General features: G+C 45.8%; 1 protein-coding gene across 5 annotated transcripts in view; it reads left to right on the forward strand.

Moving 5' to 3' along the window:
- Positions 1 to 4,940: 4,940 nt before the first annotated feature.
- KDM6A (lysine demethylase 6A) overlaps positions 4,941 to 19,502 on the forward strand; it is a 274,824-nt gene continuing 260,262 nt past the window's right edge. For 4 of the 5 annotated variants that reach the window (XM_077817638.1, XM_077817656.1, XM_077817647.1 and 1 more), the window contains exons 1-2: positions 4,941 to 5,234; positions 5,443 to 5,506. In XM_077817638.1, the coding sequence (XP_077673764.1) occupies positions 5,071 to 5,234; positions 5,443 to 5,506 (228 nt within the window). In that variant the 5' untranslated portion in view covers positions 4,941 to 5,070. The remainder of the gene's footprint in view (positions 5,235 to 5,442; positions 5,507 to 19,502) is intronic. The other variant, XM_077817674.1, reaches the window with a different exon arrangement.

Genomic DNA, 19,502 nt, shown 5'->3' on the forward strand with positions numbered 1-19,502 from the left:
CACTTTTTCATAGTCAGATGCTACAACAGAAATCCATTTCCTCCAGGTGACAGGTTGATGTGTTTATCTGGTGGAAAGGATCTTAGGTCATGTAATTTTCCAAGAGAGAAGATGAAACAGTCTGAAAATAGAGAAAGTAGTATGTAAAATAATTATATTGTAATATAAATCTGTTACAAAATTTGAGATTTTGCTCTAACTTTTGAAAGTAAATTAGCAGTGACCTAAAGATTTGGGGAACAGAGATTAGGGGACATTTTCATATGGGTAAACAACAACTGTGCCTGCAAAAATACATACGCACCTGTTACAAACTGCATTCCCTGGTAATAATATGCATGATACAAAGGAGTATCTTGGGGGAGACAACTGATGGAAGAGTGTGTGTTGGAGAATTGATGGAGAAGAGAGGGATTATATGCAAATTTGTATCTGAATGTAAATATACTTTCTTTTTTTCTCTGGTGTTTGGGGGGCTTCTGTAGGCATTTCTACTCAGAGCTGGGTGGTGAGGGAAGCACAGAGATAGGATTTGAGCTGGGTCAGTAGAGCATATGGACACTGGGTTCAGGCTGTCACTTTGTTCTTCAGGATCTCAGCTTTTATTAAAAAAAAAAAAGTATTAGCCCTTATATTTGCAATGAAAATCTTCAGAATGTGAACAGATTCCATGTTAACCACAGAAAACTTGAAAGTATATCTCTGGGATTTATGAACGACTCCTGTCATTCCCGTGAGGAGTTAATGAGATGCTAAATGATACTTTAAATGTCAACATTAATTATTTCACTGATGATGAAAGCATGAAAGAAAAGGAGGATAACATTATGGAGATTTGCTAAATCGACTACATTTTGACATTTGATTTTGCCATCCAGCTGTTGAAAGTAGTTGTGCGAATACCACTTTTTTTTTTTTTTTTAAACTAGCAAATAAGGAGCAAAGTCAAAGGAGGCTAGCAGAGCCCAGCAGGGCACCAGAACCTCACTGAGAAGCCAAGGAGAGCATGCATTATTATAGTTTGAACATTTGTGTAATCTACAGTGAGTACGGTGAGGTTAAGGCAATTGAGTGTCCTAAATATACCATGACATAGGATTCCCTGAATCTCTGCCCCTGCACTATGACCAGCACAGGCCCCGCTTGGAGTGGCAGGGAATTTTCCTACCCTGCCAGATTCTTAGAGGTAGGGGAGTGGCATAGGGCCCTCTTCTCTTCCTCAGGAAAGTAGGGGTGGGAATGGGTTTAGGCCCTATCTCCCAGGAGACAACTAGGCTAGGATGCATCTGCTTGGGAGGTATGGGGAAGCCTGGTACACTCTTTTTCCAGAGTCCTCTGTTGGGGTAACGTCCTGTCAGAGCAATTGTTTCAGACTGTTTGCAGACTCAGGCAGACACTGCTGCTTGGTAACACTCACTTCACATTGTCAAGCTTTTCTTCACAATCATGTGGGCTAGAAATGAAAGATAAGATTCTGATATAATCATATGACTCCAGGAGCAGGGGCTCTAAGCACAGGCCTCTCTAGTTCTTATGCCTTAAAACCTAAAAGCGAGGGATTGCAACTGGAGCAATGCTTATGCCAAGCATAGAGCTTGGAAGAATTTCTCTTTTTTCCTCAGTTTGACCCCCTAAGTCAGGGGTTCTCAAACTGGGTGGTTGGGACCCCTTAGGGGGTCGCGAGGTTATTACATGGGAGGTCACGAGCTGTCAGCCTCCACCCCAAGCCCTGCTTTGCCTCCAGCATTTATAATGGTGTTAAATATAGAAACAAGTGTTTTTAATTTATAAGGGGGGTCACACTCAGAGGCTTGCTATGTGAAAGGCATTACCAGTACAATAGTTTGAGAATCACTGCCCTAAGTGAAGATGGAAGGTGAGGGTTGAGTGAAGTAGGAGGAAGGGGAGCATAGTTGCATGAAGTGGTTGATGGAGAGACAACTGGAAAGCTGGATGAGATGGCATGTCAGCCTGGATGTAGGGGAGGGAATGAGTTTTAAGCAGAAGATTGCCTAGAACAGTAAGAGGTGGCCTGAAAAGGGTGGCCTGATAACTGGTGAACAAAGGTATTAAGCTGGAAGCCCCAGGTGCTAATGGAGATACTGAAACATCCAGTGAAGTGGGTTTTAGCCCACAGAAGCTTATGCTCAAATAAATGTGTTTAGTCTCTAAGGTGCCACAAGTACTCCTCATTCTTTTTGCTGAAACAAGAGAGGTCATTCCTCTCCTGAATATCTCTGCTGATGATATGCTTTCTGCCACCCTTATTCACACTGAGCAGTACTTTACCCCACAAGTACCCCCACTGACATCAGTGAGAAGATTTGCAGACTAAGTAACTACCCACTGTATGGGCAGAATGAGACTCTCTCAGTGACTGAACGCCAGTCTGAGATAGAACATCTCCAGCATGTCCCTTTAAAAACCCTTGTATAGAAGAGGTTGGAGATCAAAAGGGAGCTGTAGGGCTCTGCCAAAATATCCTTGCCTCCCCCTGCTGGTCCAAGGCAGGGGTTGGCCTTTGATCCTGTCACCATCCCGACTGCCACTTCTGAATATGCAAAAAGAAAAGGAGTACTTGTGGCACCTTAGAGACTAACAAATTTATTTGAACATAAGCTTTCGTGAGCTACAGGTCACTTCATCGGATGCATGCATCACGAAAGCTTATACTCAAATAAATTTGTTGGTCTCTAAGGTGCCACAAGTCCTCCTTTTCTTTTTGCGGATACAGACTAACACGGCTACTACTCTGAAACTTCACAATACGTGTCTGAAGTCATGCTCCCTCAGAGCAGAGGAAATCTGACCGCCAGAGAGAGAAGATAGGCAGCCTTTCCAGACACTCAAATCTCTAGTGGGGTTGAGGGGTGGGGGGGGAAGAAGAGTGGTGTGGTATGACAGGAGTTTGAGAATATTGCCCTTCGCCCCTTTTAGAGGGAGGGTGCAAGCAGTGAGCTATGCAAAGGTACAACAGCTGAGGGTCTACTCCCTAATACATTTAACAGGCTAGCATGGTTTAATCACATGGAAAACCTTTGAATTTCCTGGCTCTCCCAATCAGTTTAAATATGTGTAAATTAACTGAATTATAAAATAGATGTGTTTGAATTTGTGGGTAACTTGGGGAGGAGGCAGGAACTAAATAATCCCCAACGCAAATACTCAAGTGCAAAAACTGTGTACAGGCCAGGCCTTCTTCAAGAGCAAATAAACAACACAAGTAGTTATCCATTTTATACTTTGAATCATGTAGTGTCTTTCCAAAAAATTCTGTCACAGGTAATCCAGTTGCACAGGTTCCAGGAAGCTCAATGCTGAGGTGAAACATTAATAGGCTGCTCCACACTTCTTCAAAAAAAGTAAATTCCCCTATTCCTTATCTCCACCGCACAGATTAAAGAAAAAATAAACGTGTGAGGTCGATGGGGGCGACTCCCGCCGCCCGGGGATTTTCTCTCTCTCATCTTTTGCGGTTTCTCTGTACCCCCACGGGCTGGGCTCATTCCCATCGCTCAGCAAGGTGGGCTGGAGACTGCCCGCTCCTGCCGGGACACCCGTGGTCTAGGAGCTTTCTAGAGGGGAGTTGTGCGGCCTGCCCCACCCGGTGTGTGCGCAGAGCCACGTGGCTACACCCGGGAGCCCCATCGCCTCCATGAGGCGCCGGCAAGCCCGCCTGGCAGGGGCGGCCGGGAGCGGGGGTCCCGGGTCACTCATCGCAACCCAGCGCCGGGGCCGCGCGGCCCGACTCCGGCCCCCGCTTGCAGTGACGCGGGAGGGGCGCGGGCACAGCCCCGCGGCTTTCACCGCCCATGGCCCGGCGGGGAGGGGGGTGGGGGCAATAGCGAGTCTCCCTCGGGCAGCCCAGCTGCTGCTCCCGCGGCTGAGAGCGGGCCGGACGGAGGTTGCTGCCGGGGAGAACTTCTCGCATCGCAAGCGGCGGCCAGCGCGCGGGGCCGGGGAGGGGGGGACGCACCGCTCCCGCGGAGGGAGCCATGATTATCCGGCGGTGCCAGGGGGGCAGCCACGCCCTGCGCCCAGCCCCGGAGGGGGGGGGGCGGCTTTTCGCCAACCGCTGCCCTCCGCCCCCGCATCGCTGCCGGAAGGAGGCGGAGAGTCGCCGGAGCGGGGCCCAGGCACCTTAGCGGGAGGTGGAGGGGGACTGATCCCGCCCCCCGGCAGGGGGCCCGGTGGCCGCTCTACCCCGCGAGCTAGAAACGCTCCCAGCTCTAAAGGAAAGGAAAGGAAAGGAACCCCCCGCCCCCCAACCTGCCGCTCCCCGCAGGCCCCCTCCGTTATTATTTAATGAGTACATACAAACGTGCTGTGCCTGAGTAACTGACAAAGCGCTCCGACTGACGAGACATTGTACCAATAGCGAGCAGAGTCCCCACCAAGTCCCGCCCCCTGAACATTCCCTTGACCAATGACGTGATGGAGGCTATGGGGCGGGCACAGAGAGCGCCAACCAAGCTGGAGCGCAGCGGTGGAAGAGCGCTATGACTGACGTAAGTCAACAAAGGTCACGTGTAGCGCTGGGGCGGCGGTGATTGGCTGGGCGGGCCCGGGCGGGCGGGGGGGCAAGGGGGGTCACGGTGGCGGCGTGGGGTTCGCTGTGTGACACAATTACAACAACTTTGTGCAGCTGCTGGGGAAGTTTGTACAGGCAACAAATACACCCTGCGCGGGCAGGCGGGGGGACCCTGTCACCCCGACTCCACTCACCCCGCGCGGCCGGGGCCAGCAGCGCAGCAGCGATGTAAACACGGCTCCGCCGCCATCGCCGCCTGCAGCCGCCGCAGCCTCCTCCTCTTCCTCCTCCTCCTCCTCCTCCCCCCGAGCCTCCAGCGCTGGGGCGCTCTTCCCCCTCCCTCCTCCTCCTCCTCCTCCTCCTCCTCCGAGCCGCGGGGCTTCCCCCCGCCTCCCTCCCCCTCCCTCCCTGCCGGCTGTTGTTGTTGTAATAAAAGTTGTGGTGTGTGCGTAGGGCGCCCCGCCCCGCCCGGCACTGGGGGGCGTTGGGGGCGCGCCGGGGGGGCGGTTGTGATTGTGAGTTAATTACGCTGCGTTTCCATGAAATCGTGCGGAGTGTCGCTCGCCGCCGCTGCCGCCGCCTCTGCTGCTCCTTTCGGTGATGAGGAAAAGAAAATGGCGGCGGGGAAAGCGAACGGCCAGAGCGAGGAGGACTTCGCCAGCCTGACAGCCGAGGAGAGAGCAGCCCTCTCCGGCCTCGACAGGTACCCGCGGCCCCCCCCCGCGCCCGCCCGCCTCCCCGTCCCGCCACTCTCCCCTCCCCGCCGCGGCGCCCCGCTCGGGCTGGGCCAGGGCGCCCGTCTCCGTGCGGGGCTTGTGCGGGCTCCCGGCTGGCCCCGCTCTGTCAGCGAGCCCGAGCGGGGGCTTCTCCCTGACTAACGCTGCGCCTTGTGCTTCTCTCCCCCTCCCTAGCCGAGTCTTCGGGTTTCTGAGGCTTCATGAAGATGGCGCCAGAACGAAGGCCTTGCTGTTAAAGGTAAGAGGATGGGGGGAGGAGGGAGCCAGCCCAGCCCCGCCACCTTTCCCCCCTCCCCCCCCGAGCCTGCACGCCGTGTGTGTGTGTGTGTGTGTGTGTGTGCGCGCGCGCGTGGGGTGGCACCGCCACGGCCCAGGGGGAGAGACGCGCCGGGGCACTGGGTCCCCTCCACCCCCAAGGCGTACGGGCTCGCCCCTCGCCTCTCTGCTGGGGCTCCGTGTGTGTTAGGAGCCTTCCCCCGCCCCACCGGGCACATACAGCCCGCAGCTGCCCCCCGAGCGCACGTACAGCTCGGGGAGCGGGCACGGAGCGCGGCCTGCGGCTTCTCTCAGGCACTTTCTGGGGTTTGTTCAGAACTGGGACGGAAAGTGTCTGCGCGTCAGGCCGGAGTCTCCGGCTCTGGAGCAAGCGGCGAGGAGCGCGGGGTGGCCCAACGGGGTGGGTGTGAGGCGCTAATGACGCTGGTTCCCTCGGACCCACCCTAGTGATTTTAACCCCGTTTGTATTGGGCTCAGGCTGCGCGCTCCCTGCCAAATCCCAGCCCCCCCGGCCTGCGCCCCTCACCCCGCTGCTGGCTGGAGCGGCGGAAACGCGGCCTCTTGGGTTGGGATCGCTCTAGTGTGGGAGTTGTGTGTCGCTTCGGAGTCGGTCGTTAAGTGACTTGTTTGTTCGCTGGGTCCAGCTGCCTCAAATGTGTAACTTCTAGCGGAGTGACTCCCCTTCTGCCCCGGCCGCCCCGCTCCTGCGCTGCTCCCAGGGAATGGCATAGTCTGAAACCTGCCTGGGCTTTATACGCACACGTTTGTTTCTGTGAAAAGTTGTTGGCCCTGTCATTTAGTTAAGTAATGGCTGCTCCTGTCGGCCCAAGATGGCCGGACAGGGAGGAGAAAGAGAAAGGGGAGGGGGAGGTAAACAGGGAAATAAATAGTAGGAATGAATATACACATCAGCTTAAATGTGTAGACCCCCACTGTCGTTCAGGCAAACTCTCTTGCGCATTGCAAGATTTTTCTCGTTGCTTTCCTAACGTAGAATACAGCGTTTGCCGAGCTAGCATAATCCTTATCAACCTGTAGCACATTTAGCTTCCCATTCACAAGCTAGTGACAAAGGCTGTGCAGCTGGAGTATCTGTCAGTTTGTATCTTAAGACTGAAAACAGGAGGAAAACATTTGTGTACAAAATAATTCGAACCCATTAATAGATAGCTCAATATCTATTGCTGCAACTGGGCTATTTGATATTCCTCTGGTTTCTACTTTGGATTTAGTAGCTTTGCATTTGACACTTCTCTCATGCTATTGTGTCCATGCTGGATGTGAATGTTTTTACATGACTGTATCCTTTCCATTATTCTTGTCTGATTTTGAAACCATACCTCCAAATGTGTTGAATTCAGTATTTTTAGGCCTGAATATGGGATTAATTTCTTTCTGGCATAACGGCAAAGCTTAACATTAGAATTTTTTCAAAAACAGTTTTCTTTGGGCTTATGTGTTTACAAAATAAGATTTTGCTTGTTGCTTATGAGTTTTAAAGTTATTTACAAACTTTTCAATATATCTATAAGATGGGAGCATGACATCAAATCACTTATATTTTTATTATTTTTAATTGACATCTAATATGTAGATGTTATAATAGGCACATTTAAATAGTACTGAGAATCACTAGAAACTGACTTTGAGATGGAGTTTGTGAGAACACTTAAACATCCTACTTTTTTTTTTTTTTTATGCTATTCCTTGCAGGTCTCTTGCCACTTCAGTACGTTACCTTGTCTGTGTTTTGTGAAATCAAGTAGTAAAGCAAATTCAGTTCTAAATGCTAAGCTTTGATTCTTGCCATCCTATGTACTTGTATTTTAATTTAAATAGATTAATTTAATGGTTAGTGTTTATTGTATCAGACATATTGCTATGTAATGTGGTATATTTTGTGACTTTTGAAGCAGACTTCTACAGATGCATTAATGGTACCTTTTTATTATGTGAACACATGCAGTCTGTAAAATTATTATAAATAGGCAAATATCCTAACCTTCTAACTGAATTTTCCTTGTAACATTTTCTGGCTCTGCATATTGGAAATACGTAAGATGCGGGTTACCTTGTGAAATGATTTCTGACTAAAATTTGTCATTTCTAAATGACAAATCAAGAGAATTATTTGGAGAGTAAAAGAATGAGAATGTTACTATTTGATACAAAGTATTTGGCAAGAAATTCATGCAAAAAACAATTTCATTCTATTTACAAATTTAGCTTGGTGTTACTTCAAGATTGTTTAAGTTGCTGTCCTAGCATGATTCAAAGTTAATATAATTTAAAATGCACCTCTTTTTATGCTTTGGTCACTTCTCGCGCCTACGTATATACTGTTAGATCTAGTCCTGCACTGGGAGGGATTTAGGCTGGATGATGGAACAGGTCATCAGCATTTGATACGTCACTTCTAGCAATAAAAAATTGCCCAACAGCCATATCATTTTGTTGTAACCTTGAATTCTGCTGTACTGTTCTTGGAGTTAGAATAATTTTAATTAAGTCTGTGCATGAAAGAACAACAGCAAACAAAACTCCTGGACTCTCTAGTTATGAAATCCTATCTTCATAATTCGGAATTCACTAGTAAAACATTAAGGACTCTGTTGTGCTGTTTACTCACAGTTGCACATTGGGAGAAGCGTGGAGTCATGCTGTTGCAGGAGGAATTGTCTTAGAGTATGTCTACATTGCATTTAAAAACCCACAGCTGGCCTCTGCCAGCTAACGCGAGCTTGGGCTATAAGGGGCTGTTTAATTGTGGTGTAGACGTTCGGGCTTGCCCTGGAGTCCGGGTTCTAGGACCCCTGTGAGGTAGGAGGTTCCCAGAGCACAGGCTGCTGAGCCTGAACTTTACACTGCAATTAAACAGCCCCTTAGCCCGAGTCACCTGGCACAGTCTGGCTGCGGGTGTCGAATTGCAGTGTAGACATACCCTTAGAGGCAGAATTCTTACTGATGTTCCCATTCATAGATGGTGGTTGCAATGTGATTACCCCTTCTATGTCTGGCAAGCTCTACTCGCTAGATTGCGAAGAAGGTAGGGTCATGGTCCTGCTTATTTCTGATAGCCTCCCTGAGATTAAAAAATTCTCAAAGGGGAGGGAGAAGACAGTCCTGTGCTCCACCTAGGAGGGAGTTTATTCCTTTCTCCTTCTGAGCACTTGCTGAGAATAAGGAGTATAGTCTGACCCTAGAGCTCCTGTCTTGTAAGGTGGTAATGCTCTGTAGGATGTCATTGTAGAATGAATTTCATTGGGTGCTGCCCTCACACTTAGCACATCAGAATGGTGTGTATAATATTGGTCCGGCACACCTTGTGTTCTGTGGCATATTGAAAGTCTAGAGTAGATGCATGTTATGTCACTGAACAATGTATTGCATGCATTATAGGCTGGACAGAATTGAAACTTTGTATTACATAATTGTGTATGTTGGCATTATTGTGTGGTGATATAAAACTGAAGAATTACTGTTCTCAAAACTTTCAACTTTATTTTGCAACAATGAATCCTGAAAATATTAGTTTGGAAGGTGTGCTTTCAATCTCTGCGATTAGTATGGCTTTTTGTGGGGTGGGGAGAGCCTGGGGATAGGATGGAAGGCTCTTATATCCTTATTGAAATGCTGAGATCCTCGTTATTGGTGCGCTGCAACCACTTTTATAGGAAATATCTTTCAGATGTTCACTAGAAGGTTATACCTGAAGGTGCAAAAGACACTCTATGGTATCTTGATGTCTCCCGGAGTTTGAATACATCTGATACTTTCCTTCCCTTGTTCCTGCTTTTCTCAGGCAGTGAAGGCTTAAAAAAAAATACTTGGAGAGGGGAATAATTACAATATTGGAACTAGATTGCGAGGGAAGCCCTTTTTAATGTTCTTGTGGTATTTAGTCAAAGTTGACGTTTATTCCTTGTGACAAATCTTTATTTAATAAGATGTGATTTTTTGGTGTTTGTGTTAGAATGCTGCAGCTTATGTAATATATTGGGTTCAGGACTGTTACTAACTCCCCAATTCATTGAGTCTAATCAGTTTGGAATATACTGTTCAAAATAAAGCATTTTATTATTTAAAGACAGGCAACTTGAAGTCTAATTTATTTAAAAAATAAAATAAAAGTAGTTTCATATACTACATCTGTGCTTCAGTCTCCCTCACAAGTTTTATACAGTTTCTATTATGAAAGAGTGTGCATCTCCCCTGTTGTGAAGACGCCCCACACAAACAGGGAAAAATAATTAATTAGGTATGTGGAGTGCTATCAGATTCACAGAATAGCACAAGGAAAGAATATTGTGATCTTTCCATTATTCTTATGTTAGGTGTTATAGTACTTGTAGCAGTGTGTTTACAAATATTTTACTGCCAGTGTGAATTAAGTTGACTGTATCCCTTTAGTGCTGGCTGTCAATTTTCTGCTAACATATAATTCAGCATCCTTATTTTTAATTATATCAGAGTGCTTGAAAAGTAGTTACGGAAAATATTTTAGAAAAATCTAAGTGTAGTACAGTGACTTATTTTTGAGCCTTTTAAAAAATCTTTTGGATTAATTTGTTTTCATCAGAATAGAAGAGAAACAATGCTTTAAAATAATTACACTGCTTATCTAATATAATGGTAGTGCTGGGAGCTGGGGAACTTGGGTATTGGTACCATGAGACTCATGTAAAAGTGCTCTAAAGAGGGGGGTGGTGTAATCATGTTCTGTAAATTATTACTGAGCTGTTGCTTCATAGCCATGTTAATAAATTCCAAATTTGTCTTATGTTTATTAAAATCAGTTGTCTAACATGTGTCTATATGAATGTGGAGGAAGGTGAAGTAAGTTACAATTTTGCAAGCAGTACCATACCTGGAAACTTGAGTTGCTGATCTTGTTTTAAAGTATCTTGAAGCGGAGCAGTTTGAAGTAAAATTTCTTAGATATTGGAGGCTGGTGTATGGATTTCAGACTGGTTGGTTGTCTTTCTGTATTCCATGTCTGCTTGAGCTTAAAGGCATAGATTTAAAAAAAGGCCCCACTGGAAGAAATGGTTGAATACATTCCATTATTCCTGGTTGTACAGTATTCTATTTTAAAACATCTTTTAAAATGTGTTACAAAATATTTACTTCAACAAATCAATGTTGCACACAAACCTTGAGAGCAAACATGTTAAAAAAGTTTTAGTACTTGCTGTAGCATAACTAGTGTTTGAATTTCAGCCAGCTTTGTTGTCATATATTGAGAGAGGCGTTGTGGACATTAGTATGGAATAGTTTCAGTAAGATACTCTAGCTCATTTTTGTAGCTTTCCAAATATCATATGGTATGAGTATTGCTGTTACAGTAGTGCATAGAGGCTGCAACAGATTTTGGGGGTGGGGAGGGGGCATTGTGCTAGTTGATATGCATATACTACTCCTTGGAGGCATTCTGCACCAAAAAATTAAATTCTGTGCACAATATTTTAAAATCCTGCAAATTTTATTTGTCAAAATAACACTACATAATCACACCAGATTCAATTATTTTGGTAATTTATTTCAAAATACTTGACATCAAATATGTTATAACAATACAGACACTTACAAAAATTTTCCCAGGAGTAGAGTTAAAGAAACCCCTAGGACAGGGGCGGGCAAACTTTTTGGCCTGAGGGCCACATCAGGTTCAGAAATTTGTATGGAGGGCCAGTTAAGGGAGGCTGTGCCTCCGCCCCCCCTAGGACCTCCTACCGCCCCATCCAACCCCCCACCCCCTCCTTTGTGACTGGCCTCCTGGGACCCCTGCCCCGTTCAACCCCTCCTGTTCCCCTGTCTCTGACTGCTCTGACCCCATCCACACCCTCACCCACTGACCAGCACCCGAACTCCCCTGCCCACTATCAACCCTCCCTGCCCCCTTACTGCGCAGCACAGAGCACCGGTGGCTGGCGGCATTAACAGCGGCACCGCCCAGACTGTTGCCTGGCTGCCCAGACAGTTGCGCTGGTGTAGTGTAGTAAATTTGCTCTCTGAAACGGCTACCAGTAGCACATTCCTATGTGGAGCAGTTTAATACACTACACCAGCAGCATGGTGCACTGAGGCTGTGGGAGAGGGGGAACAGCGGGGGAGGGGCCGGGGGCTAGCCTCCTGGATCAGGAGCTCAGGGGCCGGGCTGTAGTTTGCCCACTTCTGCCCTAGGACAACCCAGTTCCTGTTTCTCTGCCCTCTTCTATCCTTCAGAGCCCCACCGGGGTGCCAGACCGTCTCACCCCCTCCCCAGACATTTACTCCCTCTCCCACTCCAGAGGCCAGTTGCGGGGCCCCACCCTGGCCCAGACACTCTCACTCTGTACCCCGCACAGGCCAGCTGTGGCCACCACTCCCCAGACGCTCACACCCTCTGACCCCCAGGACCAGGAATCCAGAGGGAGAAACAGCCTGATGGGTCCCGGGCTTACACAGAGTTTACTGTGCCCTGCTGCCTCCTTACATCAGGCCGTGTTGGGAATCCTCCAGCTCCTGACCCATGTCTTTGATTTGTGAGCTGGGCTCTGCCAGGTCCAGTGGCCCCTAGTGGCGGGCAACATTTCTGCAGCCCATTTCTGGGGGCGGGAAAGGAAATTCTGTGCGCACAACATGAATTTCTGCAAAATTCTGCATTGCGCAGTGGTGCAGAATTCCCCCAGCAGTAACATACATAATAAGGCAGTACTTACCCTTAAATGTTTTCCTAAAAGAGATGCTCTGGTTCAAATAGGAATTATTTTGAGGAAGTTCTACAGCCTGTTACGCAGGAGATCAGCCTAGATTAGTGGTTCTCAAGCTGCGGACTGCTTGCGGCCCAAGCAGCACGTAGCTGTGTCCCATGTGACATCTTCAGGGCCATACAGGTAGTACATATATTATGTGGATGTGCGCCATATAACACAGAGAGCTGCATACGTGGCCCACAGTGGTAAATAGGTTGAGAATCACTGGACTAGAAGATCATATTGGTATCTTCTGGCCTTAAAATCTATGGAAAATTTTACAGTGAAAATAGATATGCCAGGCAAGGATGGGGGGGGGGGGGGGAGAGAAATGGGAGTAGTATCCACATTTAACAGATGGTGAGTTAAAGTACAGCAAGAGTAAGTAACTTTCCTGAGGTCACACAGGAAATGTGTGGCAAAGATGGGAATAAAACCCAGGTATATCGAATTCCAGCCCAATATCCTAACCCTAAGACATCTTTCCTTTGAGCTGTGTATAGGTGTATTCATGATACTAATGGAGTCTGGCTTTAAAGGAGGAGAAATACAAAATAGTCCAAGTGAAATCTCAAAAATATTTCTGAAATTCTTTAAATGCTATATATATAATAGTCAAATGGTGCAGAGTTTCTGTCCAGTCTCACCTTGGATGATGTTTTTAATTCACTTGTGTCTTTGCCATTTGTGGCTAAATGTGGTGACCTGAGACTCTTGTGAGCCTTTGTCTGATCCTGTTATTGATGTGAATCTGTTAGGCATATTACTTTTCAGTAGCAAGGCCACATGTAGGTGTTATGCATGTCTTCTGAAATGAGTGCTGATAGTATGGTCTGAAAAGTTCATTCATATATTCAGAATATGGCACTTATTAAATAAAAAATATTCTAGACATGTTGGGGTTATCCTTTGTATCCCTCTGCTTGTAAAGCCATTTGCTTTACTTAATCAGTTCAATTGTGCAAAGATTTGGGGAAGCCATAAAAACATAGATTTCCCCCCCCCCCACCACCATGTTATGTTTAAGGTCTGATATCTCAGGACCTTCCAGGACTATAAGCATGTGCTGTAATCCACTGGCAGCCTGTATCCCATTGGAAATTTAGGAATCTTACATCACTGAAAAGGTTAAATGCCCATTTCCAGCCCTAAAGAGTGTCAAGGTATCCACCTTTAAACTGATCATAGGTTCATTGCTGATGGTACTGGTCCTAGGAAACAAGTAGATGCAACTTTGTTGGGAAATTCTGCAGTTGTGAGGCAAAAGGGAAAAGGAAATTGTGAACAGTTCTAAAACAACCATTTTATTTTTAACAGACTTGGGGCATTACACGAAGTCCTGAGGAGATGAATTAGTGGATAGAGGGCAGGTGAGGCTATCAAAGGTGCTAAACTACAATAAATATTACCCTTTCTTTTGTTTAGGTTCTGGAATTGTGGTGTTTTGATTAGAAAAACTGGACTATCGTGTAATTTCTTTCTTTAAATATTTAAAAGACACTTGCTCAATGACCCTTAGAATGCTGCTGGTGTTTTTCAGGCCAGCTAGTCAAATGGTCCAAAGGACACACTTTTATAAATGTAGATTAATAGTGCCCTCCTATTTAGCAGAATATGTATTTGAATCTTTTAGAAAATTGAAATACTGTCCTTGGTTACATGTGTGTAGCCCGAGGAAGGGTGGTGGGGTTGTATTGGTGTCACTGTGTGCATAAATTGACCTGCAGAATCTTTACTGTTACCGTGAGAGAGCAAGAGAGAGATGCTATACTCTGAGCCCAGTTTTACTTTGTAGGCCTCAGACGTTTGGGGTGGTGGGAGGAAGTATATAAATTCTTATTTTTTTAATAAAAGGAACAAATGATCTAGAACTAGACACAATAAACAAGGAACAATACAATGTCATTTTAAAATCAGTTTTTGAATAGAGGCCTTAACCTAGAAAATTTTGAAGGCTCATTCTGCTTGAAGATGTGAGTATATCAAATATTTGTTTAAGGCCCTATCAGCAATTGTTACTTTTATGTGAGACTTTAAGTTTTATGCCTCTGTCTCCATAGTGGACTGATGTTTTTCATATTGGATACTATTTTCTCTCTTTAGAAGGAATGATATGAGAAAGTCTACACTTATAAACAGGCTACTGAATTAATGAACAGGAAAAGCCCCTAAGCATACCTTGGGGTGTTAAACAATATTCTTGCACTGATAATAGTACATAACATTCTCTGTTCTCATTTTTGCATTAGTGGATAACAGAACTGTTTTTACTAAATATTTTTCTCTATAATTCTTGTATCTGTAACAAGATCATAGGGGACATTTTGTGCATTTGATATGTGGAATTAAGAGCTAATGTATGTAGTTGCAAGAAAAATGACTTGGTTTTTATGAACTAATATGTCTAGAATGATGTGTATCAGCATTTTGGTTTTCTTTATGGTCAATTGTTAAGAACTATTGTTGAAGTGGCTCTATGTATAAGACCAAATGCCTTCTCCAAGAACTTTGTTTGCAGGACTGAATTACTATCCAAAATAAGAAAAGGAGTACTTGTGGCACCTTAGAGACTAACCAATTTATTTGAGCATGAGCTTTCGTGAGCAGGACAGTGGGGTGGGAGGAGGTATTGTTTCATATTCTCTGTGTATATATAAAGTCTGCTGCAGTTTCCACGGTATGCATCTGATGAAGTGAGCTGTAGCTCACGAAAGCTCATGCTCAAATAAATTGGTTAGTCTCTAAGGTGCCACAAGTACTCCTTTTCTTTTTGCGAATACAGACTAACACGGCTGTTACTCTGAAACCTATCCAAAATAAGTTTAATATTCCATTCTAGATCAGATTAAACAGTGAATACATTTTTCATGGAATTTCAGATAGTATTTTGGGAATTGAGGTGTTCTTTAGGTTTTTTATAATAATGTTTAAAATTGGTCAAAAGATGCATAATGACATCCATTATAGAAACACTGGACATTTTCTGTAGTCACATAGACCTGCATCTCTTAAACTGAAAAAGTTAGTCAAGATGGTTACTAAAAGCTCTATATTTTATAGTCAGGCTTGAAAAGCTCACTTGCTCAAGAATTTGGATCAGGTTAGTGAGTTGGGACTAACGAGCAGAGCTTCTGGTTCACTCCCCTCTGAAGGAAGGGGAGGTGCCTGGGAACACAAGCAGTTCAGGTGCTACTGCACGTTGAAGAGGAGTGCCACTGCCCTTTTCTAAGGACAAGAAGGGGGAACTGGGGTATTTGGGCTGTCCTGGGAGGCATGGGAGAGATGCAGAGCTTGAACAAGTTTATTAAAAAAAAAAAGTGTACAGCAAAAGGTGGCAAATGACTTTCAGTACAAACTCCTCAGTGTCTGTCTTGTGTACCTGCCCGTGTTCCATACTGCTGTGGAGAAGATCTGGCTCTAGAGGGGGAGGAATACACATGGAAGTGCCTAAGCTGAACGCAGCATGGCCTGCATTTGGAGCCACTGTTAGCTGAACCTAGGCCTCCCTCTGCTTTGTGCAAAGGAAGAGGGGAGTGGATAGAGTCTCTGCCTCCCAGGAAGGAATCCGGGGAGAAGATCCTGCTGAGGAAAGGAAGAAATCCCCCCCATGAGAGGTCTCAACAGATGAGAGAGGCTGAAATGGAGTTACTTTGCGGAGTGGATGGGGGTCAGGAGTGGTGTCATGGGGAGGGGAAGAAAGCATGGGAGAGATTGGTGCTGTACACCTTTCCAGCAGCTCCCTGAAACCTGTTGCTGGCCCCCTGCCTTCTTGCTGTCTGAGCTAGTTAACTTGCCTGCAGTGTTGTTCCCTACCTCAGTAGGTGCACTGGCAAGATGAATAAGAACAAAGTATACATACATAACAAGATTAGGAGGGGTAGAAGAAAAGATGGATGGGAAATAGTGAAGTTGTGTGTGGAACACCCCGAAGGGGGAGGGAGGGAAGTCATTCATTTTGTCCGAACCCTATAAATCCTGAATATAGCATGGCTGATGACATTTTCTCCTGCCCCTGAGGCAAGAGAGCAAGCCTGAGAGCAGAGCAACTGAGGGACAACTGCTCTTAAGAGGAAAGGATGGAGGCAAAAATAAAGCAGGCTAAATGCTGCTGCTGTTTTTTAAGAGTGAAGTTGGAGCAGAGCAGCCCAGGTGTTGCTGCTTTTTCTTCAGGGTGAAAGGGAAAGCCAAGGAAAAGAAAAGGTCAGGCTCTTTTGTTAAACTTGGAGGGTGGGGGGAAGTCAGTATAGGGATTGTAGGTGGTTATGATATGAGGTGGGTGAAAGAGGAAAGGAAAATACAAGGGAATAGATTAATAGGTGGGAAACAGATCACAATGGAGAAGTGGGGGGAAGAGATGGAAAACCGGGAATACCAGACACACAGCAATGCTGAAAGATGCCACATGATCTGCAATAGGACAGAAAAGAACAGGGAAGAAATTGTAACAGTACAATAGTTAGCTACATTTGTTGAAGGTTTGTTAAATAGAAGTGCTGCAATTAAATGAATATATTAAATATAGTAGAGAGTAAACAGTATGCAACTTCTGTTCTTAACAGGTTCATGGTTTTGGGCTTTGGTATGAAAGGGAGTCATCTAGGTAGTTTTCATCTGTATATAGTAGGCTGTGCTCAGACTCATGAGGGTTGGAAATATTTCAAGCATGAAACTTTTTGTATTTCTGAAACCTTAATATTTGAACGTTGAATTTCCCAAAGGAAAGGGAATATATGATTGATAAAGAGTAGCTACTCACGTTTTTAAAGATGACTTGCAAAGGAGAAGAAAAAATTAGATTTCTGTCCTTTTGTGCTACATTAGGATGCACAAAGAAAGCCTGACATTTTTAAAAAATTGCTTGTTTTTATAATTGAAGTTCAAGTCTTTTAGTTAGAAGAGCGAATAAATGAAAAAATGCATATAATTTTACCCTTGCAAGTTTCTGAAAAATTTCTGCATAAGCGGCTGATGTTGAAACTTGGTTGTCAGAGTGAAGGTTAGAATCATAGAATCATAGAATATCAGGGTTGGAAGGGACCTCAGGAGGTCATCTAGTCCAACCCCCTGCTCAAAGCAGGACCAATCCCCAATTAAATCATCCCAGCCAGGGCTTTGTCAAGCCTGACCTTAAAAACTTCTAAGGAAGGAGATTCTACCACCTCCCTAGGTAACGCATTCCAGTGTTTCACCACCCTCCTAGTGAAAACGTTTTTCCTAATATCCAACCTAAACCTCCTCCCCCACTGCAACTTGAGACCATTACTCCTTGTCCTGTCCTCTTCTACCACTGAGAATAGTCTAGAACCATCCTCTCTGGAACTACCTCTCAGGTAGTTGAAAGCAGCTATCAAATCCCCCCTCATTCTTCTCTTCCGCAGACTAAACAATCCCAGTTCCTTCAGCCTCTCCTCATAAGTCATGTGTTCCAGACCCCTAATCATTTTTGTTGCCCTTTGCTGGACTCTCTCCAATTTATCCACATCCTTCTTGTAGTGTGGGGCCCAAAACTGGACACAGTACTCCAGATGAGGCCTCACCAATGTCGAATAGAGGGGGACGATCACGTCCCTCGATCTGCTCGCTATGCCCCTACTTATACATCCCAAAATGCCATTGGCCTTCTTGGCAACAAGGGCACACTATTGACTCATATCCAGCTTCTTGTCCACTGTCACCCCTAGGTCCTTTTCCGCAGAACTGCTGCCTAGCCATTCGGTCCCTAGTCTGTAGCGGTGCATTGGGTTCTTCCGTCCTAAGTGCAGGACCCTGCACTTATCCTTATTGAACCTCATCAGATTTCTTTTGGCCCAATCCTCCAATTTGTCTAAGTCCCTCTGTATCCTATCCCTGCCCTCCAGCGTATCTACCACTCCTCCCAGTTTAGTATTATCCGCAAATTTGTTGAGAGTGCAATCCACACCATCCTCCAGATCATTTATGAAGATATTGAATAAAACCGGCCCCAGGACCGACCCCTGGGGCACTCCACTTGACACCGGCTGCCAACTAGACATGGAGCCGTTGATCAGTACCTGTTGAGCCCGACAATCTAGCCAACTTTCTACCCACCTTTATAGTGCATTCATCCAGCCCATGCTTCTTTAACTTGCTGACAAGAATACTGTGGGAGACAGTGTCAAAAGCTTTGCTAAAGTCAAGAAACAATACATCCACTGCTTTCCCTTCATCCACATAATCAGTAATCTCATCATAGAAGGTGATTAGATTAGTCAGGCATGACCTTCCCTTAGTGAATCCATGCTGACTGTTCCTGATCACTTTCCTGTCATGTAAGTGCTTCAGGATTGATTCTTTGAGGACCTGCTCCATGATTTTTCCGGGGACTGAGGTGAGGCTGACTGGCCTGTAGTTCCCAGGATCCTCCTTCTTCCCTTTTTTTAAAGATTGGCACTACATTAGCCTTTTTCCAGTCATCCGGGACTTCCCCCGTTTGCCATGAGTTTTCAAAGATAATGGCCAATGGCTCTGCAATCACAGCCGCCAATTCCTTTAGCACTCTCGGATGCAACTCGTCCGGCCCCATGGACTTGTGCACGTCCAGCTTTTCTAAATAGTCCCTAACCACCTCTTTCTCCACAGAGGGCTGGCCATCTATTCCCCATGTTGTGATGCCCAGCGCAGCAGTCTGGGAGCTGACCTTGTTAGTGAAGACAGAGGGAAAAAAAGCATTGAGTACATTAGCTTTTTCCACATCCTCTGTCACTAGGTTGCCTCCCTCATTCAGTAAGGGGCCCACACTTTCCGTGGCTTTCTTCTTGTTGCCAACATACCTGAAGAAACCCTTCTTGTTACTCTTGACATCTCTCGCTAGCTGCAGCTCCAGGTGCGATTTGGCCCTCCTGATTTCATTCCTACATGCCTGAGCAATATTTTTATACTCTTCCCTGGTCATATGTCCAACCTTCCATTTCTTGTAAGCTTCTTTTTTATGCTTAAGATCCGCTAGGATTTCACCGTTAAGCCAAGCTGGTCGCCTGCCATATTTACTATTCTTTCGACACATCGGGATGGTTTGTCCCTGTAACCTCAACAGGGATTCCTTGAAATACAGCCAGCTCTCCTGGACTCCTTTCCCCTTCATGTTAGTCCCCCAGGGGATCCTACCCATCCGTTCCCTGAGGGAGTCGAAGTCTGCTTTCCTGAAGTCCAGGGTCCGTATCCTGCTGCTTACCTTTCTTCCCTGTGTCAGGATCCTGAACTCAA

This window comes from Eretmochelys imbricata, chromosome 1, assembly GCF_965152235.1.
Source record: "Eretmochelys imbricata isolate rEreImb1 chromosome 1, rEreImb1.hap1, whole genome shotgun sequence".
Taxonomy (NCBI): Eukaryota; Metazoa; Chordata; order Testudines; family Cheloniidae; genus Eretmochelys; species Eretmochelys imbricata.